Source organism: Macrosteles quadrilineatus, unplaced genomic scaffold, assembly GCF_028750875.1.
Source record: "Macrosteles quadrilineatus isolate MER2022 unplaced genomic scaffold, UCM_ALF_1.0 Scaffold_4__1_contigs__length_99947679, whole genome shotgun sequence".
NCBI lineage: Eukaryota > Metazoa > Arthropoda > Insecta > Hemiptera > Cicadellidae > Macrosteles > Macrosteles quadrilineatus.
The window spans coordinates 97251734-97267581 of NW_026542597.1; the positions used below are offsets into that span (position 1 = coordinate 97251734).

The 15848-nt window shown below is 39.1% G+C and overlaps 1 protein-coding gene across 1 annotated transcript in view; it reads left to right on the forward strand.

The window, feature by feature from the left end:
* Positions 1-1611: 1611 nt before the first annotated feature.
* Positions 1612-15848, forward strand: part of LOC128991479 (katanin p60 ATPase-containing subunit A1-like) — a 46636-nt gene continuing 32399 nt past the window's right edge. Inside the window, exon 1 of the mRNA XM_054414392.1 lies at positions 1612-1760. Within this exon, the coding sequence (XP_054270367.1) occupies positions 1693-1760 (68 nt within the window). The 5' untranslated portion in view covers positions 1612-1692. The remainder of the gene's footprint in view (positions 1761-15848) is intronic.

The following is a 15848-nucleotide window of genomic DNA, read 5'->3' on the forward strand; positions in this document are numbered from 1 at the left end:
ATGCTTTGCCATTCATTGAATTTTCATTCTCACTGATGCAAAAACAATGACATAAAATGTATTGCGTATTTCACGGTTTTATTTTATTGTAGCCTTACTGATACTTTTAGTTTTACATTTTACTTGTAGCAAGCAGGCTTTAATTTATCAATGTTTCACTCTTCGCAAGAATTCACCCTGAAGAGTTCATTATGATTTTTTGTGACTCTATAGTCAGTAAAAAATGTAATTGTTTATTAATTAATTTTCAGTATGTGATAATCATACCAATATTATAATTATACTAGTTTTGTGATGTGTCTGATGATGCCAGCATAGCTGGCGAAAGGCCTCATAAAAATTAAAAATTCAGAAATATTGGCGAAGTTGTTATTTCAAATTAATAGGCTACCAATATTAGTTGGGACATATAATTAACAGCGTTGGGTATTACAGTAATACGTTTTGCGGTATAAATGCCTGCAATAATAAACGCGACCAGTCAATACTGACACACTTGTCTGTAATGAGATTGCAAGAGGTGTTGCCACACCACTAGAAAATCCCTTTTATCCCACATCGGACATTTAAAATCCCATATGCACCATCTTGAAATCAAGTGTTGTATGGTATCTTACCACCGTATCTTGTCCATAGATCAAACACTCACTCATAAATGGCAAACGTTTAATTAATTCTTTTAAGACCGGAACGCACATTTAGTTGAGTGTTTTAAGCTGAGTGTATTTAACGGTAAGTTTGTCCGTTCGTAGTGAGCTATGACAGCTGTGTAGCTTTGTTACTGACTACAATCAGCTGTTTTCCAGCCAGGGAGCCGATCATTTATTTAAATCCCAATTTTCAAGGACAGCGATAGGGCTAATTTAAGGGTAGACCACCTTCCGCCATCTTAAGCTCTCAGCACCAACGAATCTTGGGGCCGCACGGAGTAGGTGCAAAAATATTATACCGATAATAGAATAAGGGGTTTTTCTATAAAATCTCTTTTCCGTCCGTCCTACTGAGCCGATCCTTCCGCTTGAGGTGCCATAAACGTACAATGGTTTATCGGAGAGACGAGTAGTAACTCCCCCTAGCGTTTCAATTATTTCTAGAGTTTTTACTTTCAAAAGGACATTGATGCTGACCAACTTTCTTTATAACAGTTTAAATTTAAATTTTAGTTATATCTTTAGCTGTTAAACATTTCACATGAATGTTTAATCATAGTCTGATTAGTGATTGTAAACCACCAAGGGACGAAACAGGTTATGAAAATTGATTTTAAATAGGCTACTAGCTTTATGAATGTAGCCTGATTGAGGTAGGCACTATATGTGCAGATTAAACAAACTTCTGTGAAAGGTAAATGGTATTGCATTGGATTCATTTTTGTCTCGGAAACAAATGTCGAACCTTATTAAAATGCGCATTTTTTTAAAACTCGGTATCGAATTGTCAAAGTATTTTAAGCCATTTACACACATCATCTACACACATTTACTGTTATATCTTGAATATTTGAATCTTAAAATCCCCCCTTTATCCCACAGACAACCAAATATCCCATTCGCGGGAGAAATCCCTGCACACAGCAGGGGGAGGCGGGTGGACTTGCGCCGTACGATCCTGCTCCTTCCAGACTCCTTGATCCTGCCATCATTCCTTCCTCGGACCTCTGGACAGACATCCTACGGGACTCTACAGGACACCATGGGACACGAGGACTCCCACATCCTGGTGCAGGACACCTACATAGCATCCTTCCTGCCTGCCCTCAGGTGAGTGGAATCGTGGAGTTATCCTGTCTAACGTATGGAGTGCCTAGAGTGCGTATGCGGCGCCCTGCCGTCCTCTCAGTGTGTAGTGGAGGGTTGTTTAGGTAGGGGTGTTTTATTTTTCAATATGGTTTTAATAGTTTGTGCAAATTTCCCTTAAGAACCTATAGTCGTTGGGGGCGTGATCGGACTAAAAACCGGCATTTTGCATTTTTTATATATTTTTTAAATTTTAACCCTGAAGCAATTGTTCTATTTTCATCACAATTATCGTGTAAAGATTGAATTTTAATGATTTAACCAACCACCCCCTTTCCCCCGAGGGGGGATTTTTGTTGGAAACAGATATTTGGGGACGGAATCTTGCGTTATAGGTGTAAAATAATTAAGTAAACGTTTTTTTTTCATCTCAAGAGTACGTTTGCATCTAGAATCTGTAGAATGAATGTGGCCCTAGACTAAATATTGCAATAGAAATATTTAAATGGAAAAATGATTTAAAATATTTAAAAGGTTTGTTTTTCACTTAAATGCCTTTTTTATCAACTTGACTATTTCCATGCTAGAGTTTGGAAAATATAATCTGCTCTTCAAAACAAAGGATAAATTATTCAACAATTCAACCATCGAATAAAATATGTTATAGAACCTGTGTTATACCCGTTCAACTTTCGGAAATCGCGTAAGAGACAAATACTACTGCTAACTGGAGTTACGAAACTGCAGGAAATATTTGTATAGGCGTTTATATTAGGACAAAATGAGGTTATAATCAATGAAGTTCAAGACAAACCTTCATAGACGCGAAAATACACACAACAATTGCATTTGTCAAGGTTTCTAACAGTTTTCTTTAGGGGGTGTCATTGCAACTACTCTGTTTATAATTTCGTTTTCTTACCAGACATTTCGAGTTATTGGTGTCAATATCTACGTTATGTTATTTCTACGAGCGTTTTTATGTATTTTTGTATTAGTAGACATTGTAAACATTGTTTGTGAATTTTATCATTTGCTTATAGTATTTTCCACAATTCTATTCACCACTCTTGCCCTTTTGAATGCAGATGATTCATCATTCATACAGTCGACATGTGATAACCCCACGGCCCAAGTATAGTGGCGGGTCATCTGCTAACTGTCCATAACTCCCGTAATAGCTCTAGCCGTGGTCTCGATTCTCTATTGTCGAGGACGAGGACAGTAGCATGCGAAATGAGCTGGACATGCAACACGGCAGTCATACATAAGTGAAACTAGGACTGGACATTTGAGATAGGAACAATCGTGTGAAATATTGTTGTGTGGCTTTTCGTGGAGATCCTAAAAAGTTTCAAATTAAGTTTCTAACTTTCCCCGTATGGAAAGTAGTTGTTTTCGATGTCAGTTGATGTATATACGAAAATTACCATTGTCAAGATCGTAATAGTGGCAGTCTTTTTTACCCAGGTTCATCCAACTGCAAATATAATATTCTAACTTATTATGTTATGTTGTTGTGTGTTTTTTTTTTCAAGAGACTTTGTTTTAGCTACCATATCAAACACATCTTGAGTAAAATTTGTTTTGGAAATCGGCTTTAAGCTCTTTTGATAGTTTTCAATAAAAATAATTAGCACATAGAGGCATATTAATGTTTTTATGTTTTCTCGAACTAAATTTTGAATTTATTCAGCATTGCCTCCAGGATTGATTTAAGACAGTATAAAATAGGTTTACATCGTCAATCCTAGAATAGTCTTTCAATCGACTAGTTTCGAAACTGATGTTTCATTTTCAAGCCTTGTCGACTTCAAATAATTTTATGTCAGACGACAAGACTTGAAAATAAAAAGTCAGTTTCGAAACTAGTCGCTTGAAAGACTATTCTAGGATTGACGACGTAAGGTACCTAAACCTATTTTATATGTACTATATTTTGAAATTCTTCTGAAAGTCATTAGTGATCATTTGTCTATTGGAAATCATCCATCTAACAAGATACGTCGAATGTACTATTATTTGTTGTAAGTAAATAGATAATAAATAAAACCATACAAATCAGCGAAAGTCCCGATGACACAGATAGACTATTACCCCGGAAATGTCGGCGATGTTCGTGACGTATGCATAGTAAACTAGGAAGTGTGATGGAAACATGATTACATTAATAGCACATGTGAAGCTAACAATCTATCAATATCGTGATATACGACACACGCAAGGGGCTGGTCACTGACACTGGACAATGTACAACGTGGACTGACCATACCCAGGGTCGGGGACTGGGGATTTGGTATCTAACCTAACTTTACCTAAACTAACCTAACAATCAATATCGTGATATACGACACACGCAAGGGGCTGGTCACTGACACTGGACAATATACAACGTGGACTGACCATACCTAGGGTCGGGGACTGGGGATTTGGTATCTAACCTAACTTTACCTAAACTAACCTAACAATCAATATCGTGATATACGACACACGCAAGGGGCTGGTCACTGACACTGGACAATGTACAACGTGGACTGACCATACCCAGGGTCGGGGACTGGGGATTTGGTATCTAACCTAACTTTACCTAAACTAACCTAACAATCAATATCGTGATATACGACACACGCAAGGGGCTGGTCACTGACACTGGACAATGTACAACGTGGACTGACCATACCCAGGGTCGGGGACTGGGGATTTGGTATCTAACCTAACTTTACCTAAACTAACCTAACAATCAATATCGTGATATACGACACACGCGATCAGCTGGTCACTGACACTGGACAATATACAACGTGGACTGAGCATACCCAGGGTCGGGGACTGGGGATTAGGTATCTAACCTAACCTAACCTAACAATCTATCAATATAGTGATATACGACACACGCGATCAGCTGGTCACTGACACTGGACAATATACGATGGGGACTGACCATACCTAGGATATGGGCCTCGGGATTAAGTATCTAACCTAACTTTACCTAACCTAACCTAACAATCTATCAATATCGTGATATACGACACACGCGATCAGCTGGTCACTGACACTGGACACTAGACAACGTGGACTGAGCATACCCAGGGTCGGGGACTGGGGATTAGGTATCTAACCTAACTTTACCTAAACTAACCTAACAATCTATCAATATAGTGATATACGACACACGCGATCAGCTGGTCACTGACACTGGACAATATACAACGTGGACTGACCATACCCAGGGTCGGGGACTGGGGATTAGGTATCTAACCTAACCTAACCTAACAATCTATCAATATCGTGATATACGACACACGCGATCAGCTGGTCACTGACACTGGACAATATACAACGTGGACTGACCATACCCAGGGTCGGGGACTCGGGATTAGATATCTAACCTAACCTAACCTAACAATCTATCAATATCGTGATATACGACACACGCGATCAGCTGGTCACTGACACTGGACAATATACAACGTGGACTGACCATACCCAGGGTCGGGGACTGGGGATTAGATATCTAACCTAACCTAACCTAACAATCTATCAATATCGTGATATACGACACACGCGATCAGCTGGTCACTGACACTGGACAATATACAACGTGGACTGAGCATACCCAGGGTCGGGGGCTGGGGATTAGGTATCTAACCTAACCTAACCTAACAATCTATCAATATAGTGATATACGACACACGCGATCAGCTGGTCACTGACACTGGACAATATACAACGTGGACTGAGCATACCCAGGGTCGGGGACTCGGGATTAGATATCTAACCTAACCTAACCTAACAATCTATCAATATCGTGATATACGACACACGCGATCAGCTGGTCACTGACACTGGACAATATACAACGTGGACTGACCATACCCAGGGTCGGGGACTCGGGATTAGATATCTAACCTAACCTAACCTAACAATCTATCAATATCGTGATATACGACACACGCGATCAGCTGGTCACTGACACTGGACAATGTACAACGTGGACTGACCATACCCAGGGTCGGGGACTGGGGATTAGATATCTAACCTAACCTAACCTAACAATCTATCAATATAGTGATATACGACACACGCGATCAGCTGGTCACTGACACTGGACAATATACAACGTGGACTGAGCATACCCAGGGTCGGGGACTGGGGATTAGATATCTAACCTAACCTAACCTAACAATCTATCAATGTCGTGATATACGACACACGCGATCAGCTGGTCACTGACACTGGACAATATACAACGTGGACTGACCATACCCAGGGTCGGGGACTCGGGATTAGATATCTAACCTAACCTAACCTAACAATCTATCAATATCGTGATATACGACACACGCGATCAGCTGGTCACTGACACTGGACAATATACAACGTGGACTGAGCATACCCAGGGTCAGGGACTGGGGATTAGATATCTAACCTAACCTAACCTAACAATCTATCAATATAGTGATATACGACACACGCGATCAGCTGGTCACTGACACTGGACAATATACAACGTGGACTGAGCATACCCAGGGTCGGGGACTGGGGATTAGATATCTAACCTAACCTAACCTAACAATCTATCAATATCGTGATATACGACACACGCGATCAGCTGGTCACTGACACTGGACAATATACAACGTGGACTGAGCATACCCAGGGTCGGGGACTGGGGATTAGATATCTAACCTAACCTAACCTAACAATCTATCAATATCGTGATATACGACACACGCGATCAGCTGGTCACTGACACTGGACAATATACAACGTGGACTGAGCATACCCAGGGTCGGGGACTGGGGATTAGGTATCTAACCTAACTTTACCTAACCTAACCTAACAATCTATCAATATCGTGATATACGACACACGCGATCAGCTGGTCACTGACACTGGACAATATACGATGGGGACTGACCATACCCAGGGTCGGGGACTGGGGATTAGGTATCTAACCTAACTTTACCTAACCTAACCTAACAATCTATCAATATCGTGATATACGACACACGCGATCAGCTGGTCACTGACACTGGACAATATACAACGTGGACTGAGCATACCCAGGGTCGGGGACTGGGGATTAGATATCTAACCTAACCTAACCTAACAATCTATCAATATAGTGATATACGACACACGCGATCAGCTGGTCACTGACACTGGACAATATACAACGTGGACTGAGCATACCCAGGGTCGGGGACTGGGGATTAGATATCTAACCTAACCTAACCTAACAATCTATCAATATCGTGATATACGACACACGCGATCAGCTGGTCACTGACACTGGACAATATACAACGTGGACTGACCATACCCAGGGTCGGGGACTCGGGATTAGATATCTAACCTAACCTAACCTAACAATCTATCAATATCGTGATATACGACACACGCGATCAGCTGGTCACCGACACTGGACAATGTACAACGTGGACTGACCATACCCAGGGTCGGGGACTGGGGATTAGATATCTAACCTAACCTAACCTAACAATCTATCAATATAGTGATATACGACACACGCGATCAGCTGGTCACTGACACTGGACAATATACAACGTGGACTGAGCATACCCAGGGTCGGGGACTGGGGATTAGATATCTAACCTAACCTAACCTAACAATCTATCAATATAGTGATATACGACACACGCGATCAGCTGGTCACTGACACTGGACAATATACAACGTGGACTGACCATACCCAGGGTCGGGGACTCGGGATTAGATATCTAACCTAACCTAACCTAACAATCTATCAATATCGTGATATACGACACACGCGATCAGCTGGTCACTGACACTGGACAATGTACAACGTGGACTGACCATACCCAGGGTCGGGGACTGGGGATTAGATATCTAACCTAACCTAACCTAACAATCTATCAATATAGTGATATACGACACACGCGATCAGCTGGTCACTGACACTGGACAATATACAACGTGGACTGAGCATACCCAGGGTCGGGGACTGGGGATTAGATATCTAACCTAACCTAACCTAACAATCTATCAATATAGTGATATACGACACACGCGATCAGCTGGTCACTGACACTGGACAATATACAACGTGGACTGAGCATACCCAGGGTCGGGGACTCGGGATTAGATATCTAACCTAACCTAACCTAACAATCTATCAATGTCGTGATATACGACACACGCGATCAGCTGGTCACTGACACTGGACAATATACAACGTGGACTGACCATACCCAGGGTCGGGGACTCGGGATTAGATATCTAACCTAACCTAACCTAACAATCTATCAATATCGTGATATACGACACACGCGATCAGCTGGTCACTGACACTGGACAATATACAACGTGGACTGAGCATACCCAGGGTCGGGGACTGGGGATTAGATATCTAACCTAACCTAACCTAACAATCTATCAATATAGTGATATACGACACACGCGATCAGCTGGTCACTGACACTGGACAATATACAACGTGGACTGAGCATACCCAGGGTCGGGGACTGGGGATTAGATATCTAACCTAACCTAACCTAACAATCTATCAATATCGTGATATACGACACACGCGATCAGCTGGTCACTGACACTGGACAATATACAACGTGGACTGAGCATACCCAGGGTCGGGGACTGGGGATTAGATATCTAACCTAACCTAACCTAACAATCTATCAATATCGTGATATACGACACACGCGATCAGCTGGTCACTGACACTGGACAATATACAACGTGGACTGAGCATACCCAGGGTCGGGGACTGGGGATTAGGTATCTAACCTAACTTTACCTAACCTAACCTAACAATCTATCAATATCGTGATATACGACACACGCGATCAGCTGGTCACTGACACTGGACAATATACGATGGGGACTGACCATACCCAGGGTCGGGGACTGGGGATTAGGTATCTAACCTAACTTTACCTAACCTAACCTAACAATCTATCAATATCGTGATATACGACACACGCGATCAGCTGGTCACTGACACTGGACAATATACAACGTGGACTGAGCATACCCAGGGTCGGGGACTGGGGATTAGATATCTAACCTAACCTAACCTAACAATCTATCAATATAGTGATATACGACACACGCGATCAGCTGGTCACTGACACTGGACAATATACAACTTGGACTGAGCATACCCAGGGTCGGGGACTGGGGATTAGATATCTAACCTAACCTAACCTAACAATCTATCAATATCGTGATATACGACACACGCGATCAGCTGGTCACTGACACTGGACAATATACAACGTGGACTGAGCATACCCAGGGTCGGGGACTCGGGATTAGATATCTAACCTAACCTAACCTAACAATCTATCAATATCGTGATATACGACACACGCGATCAGCTGGTCACCGACACTGGACAATATACAACGTGGACTGACCATACCCAGGGTCGGGGACTGGGGATTAGATATCTAACCTAACCTAACCTAACAATCTATCAATATCGTGATATACGACACACGCGATCAGCTGGTCACTGACACTGGACAATATACAACGTGGACTGAGCATACCCAGGGTCGGGGACTGGGGATTAGGTATCTAACCTAACTTTACCTAACCTAACCTAACAATCTATCAATATCGTGATATACGACACACGCGATCAGCTGGTCACTGACACTGGACAATATACAACGTGGACTGAGCATACCCAGGGTCGGGGACTGGGGATTAGGTATCTAACCTAACTTTACCTAACCTAACCTAACAATCTATCAATATCGTGATATACGACACACGCGATCAGCTGGTCACTGACACTGGACAATATACGATGGGGACTGACCATACCCAGGGTCGGGGACTGGGGATTAGGTATCTAACCTAACTTTACCTAACCTAACCTAACAATCTATCAATATCGTGATATACGACACACGCGATCAGCTGGTCACTGACACTGGACAATATACAACGGGGACTGACCATACCCAGGGTCGGGGACTGGGGATTAGGTATCTAACCTAACTTTACCTAAACTAACCTAACAATCTATCAATATCGTGATATACGACACACGCAAGGTGCTGGTCACTGACACTGGACAATATACAACGGAGACTGACCATACCCAGGGTCGGGGACTGGGGATTCGGTATCTAACCTAACTTTACCTAACCTAATCTAACAATATATCAATATCGTGATATACGACACGCACGATCAGCTGGTCACTGACACTGGACAATATACAACGGAGACTGACCATACCCAGGGTCGGGGACTGGGGATTCGGTATCTAACCTAACTTTACCTAACCTAATCTAACAATATATCAATATCGTGATATACGACACGCACGATCAGCTGGTCACTGACACTGGACAATATACAACGGGGACTAACCATACCTAGGGTCGAGGACTCGGGATTAGGTATCTAACCTAACTTTCTAACCTAACCTAACAATCTATCAATATCGTGATATACGACAAACTCAAGGGGCTGGTCACTGACACTGGACAATATACAACGGGGACTAACCATACCTAGGGTCGAGAACTCGGGATTAGGTATCTAACCTAACTTTCTAACCTAACCTAACAATCTATCAATATCGTGATATACGACAAACTCAAGGGGCTGGTCACTGACACTGGACAATATACAACGGGGAATGACCATACCTAGGGTCGAGGACTCGGGTCTCGGGATTAGGTATCTAACCTAACTTTCTAACCTAACCTAACAATCTATCAATATCGTGATATACGACAAACTCAAGGGGCTGGTCACTGACACTGGACAATATACAACGGGGACTGACCATACCCAGGGTCGAGGACTCGGGAATAGTATCTAACCTAACTTTACCTAACCTAACCTAACAATCTATCAATATCGTGATATACGACACACGCAAGGGGCTGGTCACTGACACTGGACAATATACAACGGGGACTGACCATACCCAGGGTCGGGGACTGGGATTTGGTATCTAACCTAACTTTACCTAACCTAACCTAACAATCTATCAATATCGTGATATACGACACGCGCAAGGGACTGGTCACTGACACTGGACAATATACAACGGAGACTGACGATATAGGCCTACCTAGGTTAGGTATATACCCTCGGGTTTGTCTAGGAATCGTTTATAAAGTTTGTTGTAGGAACAATGGACATGACTAGTAGATATAATACCAGAATATGACCCCACTTTCGGCGTTTTAGAGGCACTTTTAGGGCACTTTTTATAGGGGAAAAATGAGAAAAATGAGTGGCTCATTTTTTTGGCCACTTTTTTAAAGACCCAGCTCTCGACCTATACACCCCTATATAAATTTTCTACTTTTGTTAATACTAAAAATCACGTCTGGAATATGGCTCATTTTTTGGCCACTTTTTTAAAGACCAGCTATATTTAGATCTCGTCCAATACAAGCCTATATAAATGTTCAAACTCCATTAAAATTTCAAATCCACATCCATTCCCATGTATATTTTCAAAATCATGTGAGGTTTGTGCGTGAACTCGGGCATGCTCCCGGCTCATGATGTGCTCCCTTGGACATCCTTAGTGGAAATCCATGAGTTCTGGCTACTTGGGAACCCAAGCCATTTGACATACAACGAATCACCCTTTCTCCTAATTACCTTCTCTACCAAATACATGTCCTTATACTTGGTCTTTAACAACTCCTCTGTATAGAAGCCTCCCCTGATTATATTGCCATTTTCATCTTTCAAGATATAAGTCACAGGCTTTGTATTCTTAACTTCTGCTATTGTAAATAGTTCCCCTGTCCAATTTGGAGTATAACCTTTACTAAAAACATGTTTATACTTGGAAATCCTTACGCTATCACCTACCTTATATCTTGGCTTTTTAACTTGCACTACTTTAGAAGTCAACCTCTCATGCACATATTTACTATTCTTAACATTCACTTGGTTAGGCTTCATTCCTATAGATCTATGCACTTTATTATTATATTTTCGAATTAACTTTGGAAGTAAATCCAACCATTTATAACTCCCCTGAGCACTAAATTCTCTATATAACCAATTCTTTAAAGTTCTCTGAAACCTCTCCACAATTGCAGCCTTAGTTGTAGAAAATGTGTGATAGTGATTAATATTTAATTTTTTCATTAGTTTGCTAAAATATTGATTAAAAAATTCTTTTCCATTGTCAGATTGAATGTTTTTAACCCCCTTTGGTAGAATGGTTTTAATGGCTTCTGTAACCACTAACCCTGTCTTATTCTTTAGTGGAGCAGCATAAGCTTTTTTAGAAAATGTATCTATTAAAGTTAAAATATATTTATTGCCAGAATTTTCTCTAGCATAGTTTTGCATATCAACTAAATCTATTTGTATGGTTTCGTTTATACCCAATACTTTAAAAGACCTTCTAATGAAATTCTTTCTTGCAGGCTTATGAAGCTCGTATGCAATTTCATTCATTTTTTATAACATCATCCTTTCCTGTAACTCTAAATACATCACCATTAGCCCCAATCAATAGATTATCTTCCATTCTTTTAAATACATAGTTTTCTGGTATATATGGTCTATTATCTATATACTTAAATCCACTCAAAGATCTGGGGTCAGCAACTAATAAATCAGGATTATATTCCATCAAATTAAAATTTTTTTCTCCATATACAAATTTTGATCCATCGTAATGCATAGATTGTGACATTAGACAAATATCATCCGAATGTTCCCCCTCTGGTAGATTTCTTATGAATTGATTTTTGGCATCCCAACATTTTTCTTTTTTATTATAAGTTATAGTCTGTTCTTTTGTAACACAGTCAGTGTCATCAATGGCAGGTTTAACACGTACTAACCTTTTATTATTAAAATTCCAATAGCCTACTTCCATTTTTGGAACTTGTGAAACATTCACAGCATCTTTACTATCTGTACCTTCCATCAAATTGCTAAGTTTTTGTTTTTTAGCATTCCAAACACCATTCTCTGATTCTAAAAATTCATAATTATTATCATCTTGTACAAATTTACCATCTTTTTTTCGTATTAAAGTCTGTTGTAAAGTGGGCACATCATTTAAACTTTCACCCTTTTCCACATTAGTAATTTTCCGTTTCTTAGCATTCCAAATACCATTTTCTGATTCTAAAAATTCATAATTATTATTGTCTTGTACAAATTTACCATCTGTTCGTATTAAAGTCTGTTGTAAAGTGGGCACATCATCTAAACTTTCACCCTTTTCCACATTAGTAATTTTCTGTTTTTTAGCATTCCAATTTTTATTCTTAGATTCTAAAAACTCATATTTAGTTTTACCTTGTAAGAAGACATCACCTTTTCTAGTTAATGTCTGACCCAAAGTTGATACATCATCTACAAACTCTCCATCTTTAACATTACCAATTTTACGGTTTAAACAATTCCAACTATCGTCTTGTAAATTCAAAGTAGGTTCATTACTAGCCCTGGGTTCTGCAGGCTTATTATATGGATTATATAAACGATAAAATTTATCTATAAACATATTTTTATTTAATAAATAATACCACTTTCTCTCAATTCCTCAATAATGGAATCTATTTCATTATCCACTCCTGAGTTACCGGCTTGGCGACTTAGCCAAAGAAGTCTTAACCTATCTACAAGCTCATTAGGATCATCCCAATAAATATAGTCTATTTTATTACCAGTCACTTGTCTCAAACCTTCACCAACAGATTTAAATAGAGGTTTAATTATATTAAGATATTTAGTATGTCTATTACTTGAAATTGGTGCACCATCTTTGTAACTCTTTAAATGTCCATTTGTAGCTTCCAAAATTTCTTTATAATTTTGCAAATCAGCCGGAGTATAATCCTCAGGTTCTTTTAAAGTTAACAATTGCCACAAACCTTTTGTCCCCTTGTAGGTTTTATTTGCAATTGTAACATCATCATTGGCAATGTCAACTTCCTTATTTCCAATAAAAAATTTATTTGCTTCTCGTCTAATACCATATGTAGTGTCTGTCATACTACTTTTACTGAGGTAATTTCCTAAATAGTCTGATGCTAAAAGACCAAAATCTAATTTCTGTGGGGTGGATTGCTGTAATGGTTGCAATCTTGGTATCACTGGTATTCTAGATGGAGTCATTGGGAGAATCTCCATTCGAGGCCTCTCTGTTTTGGCGATTTTTTTTAATTCTTGTAATGGCTCTATTAAAGGTTGGAATGTTTGGAACCTCTCTTCAGCCTCTAGAAACTTGCCACGTTTCAAAGCTCTATATTTCTCTCGTATTTGATTTGCAGAGTCAACCAATTCTTGTTGAATGTTTTTCATCTTTTATTTACATTTTATTTATCTCATTTGACAAAGGATTGTACTCAAACACTTTATCATGTATTATTAAACAATATGCAGATGTATTTGCTGGTACATTTTCTGCAGTTTCAATCTCTAATTTAATATCAACAATTCCTTCCTTCACTGTTTCGTTCTGTCTAGAACAGTCTATTACAATTAGTGGATATTTCTTCATAAACTCAGCCCTACTAATCATAGGATCTGGGATAGTATTATAGTAAGTCTCTCTAAACCTCATAAACATCTCATAAGCTTTAGAGACATCTCCATTTTCAAAGTCGAGATTTAAATCACTATAAGGATAATATTCAGAGTTTAGAAATACTTTGAGATTTTTTAACTTACAGTGATCAAATTCATCAGTTCTTTTTCGTGCACTATTATCCCTAGCTGTTTGGAAACCAAATATAATATACCTAGGCTTCTCCAAACTTGAAGATGTCTTTACTGACCATGTATGTCTTGTAGTATTGGGATATGATGGAAGTTCATGCAACTCTAAGCTTCTAAATGCAATTTGCAAATTTTTATTTTGCAATAACATCTTTTGTAATTGTAACTTCTCCCCATCTGATGGTATTACATGTGGCATCACCCATTGAATTGAGTTAAGTATAATTTTGGGAATTGCATCAGCAGTACCACTGGCTGGAGCACTAGTGGTTGTTAATATACAATTCAAATCATTTTTGGATCTTTTCAACACCAATTCTTGTTTGACATTTACTAATACCTTATTAAAATCCTCAAATACACCCATTAACAGTTCTAATGGCAAACAAGTACTAAACTTGCCACTTTTATGGAACTCTTTTAAATTCGTGTCAGAATCAAATGCCACATTTGACAATTTAGTTGTTTTATTGTAAGAGCTCAATATTTTCATAAGACTAGAAATTCCTGGGTTTCTTACAATATCTATTTCTTTACCTGCGACTTCATATCTAATTTCATCAAATAAGAATGCAAATGCATTATTTATAAAATGACCTTTATCATGATTTTCAATTTCTCCCTTAATATACAGATAACTCCTACATGGGAGAGTTAGCAAATCTTGATTATTAATACATATTCGAATTTCATCAGAATTATTTATTGCTAAAGTGTTATGGGGAACATAGGAGTGATTTGTAATTTTAACCACACTATCGTCGAATTGGGATTTCCCTGTAACATCTAGAAAATCTTCCATTTTTATTAATAGAAAATTTTAACTTTAGTCCTATTGATCGTAGGAACCTAGCATTTTGTATACTTATAGATAAATTCTTATAAATTCTCATATCTTTTTTATATGACAAGTAATTGTAGTTTCTTCTCCATTAAAGTCAATTGCCTTGTCATGCTGATCGGCAAATGTAATACTGACAACATCTAAACTTCTCTTATTTACAGGAAAATATATAATATTTCTTGGAACTTCAATAATTTTGTAGCCAGGAGGAGCTTCTGGATAAAAGCTATGTATGGTGTGTGATTTGTTTCCATTTAAATAGGACCCGTTTGCAATATTACATTTTACTCTAATCACATTTACATTATTAATGTTTATTTTATTTGTAGATTCAAACTGTACACCAGGAGTAGAAACACCTTTAAATCCCAATAAAACAGACCCTAAACATGGTTTTGTAAAATCAAACACGTGGCTAGAAAGTAATGTCGCTTTCATAGTTTTATTATTAGCTGTAAGGAAAAAGTCTGGGATTTGCTTTTGAATTTCCTTTGCAAGCTCAACCACCTCATATGTTCCTTCAGAAATTT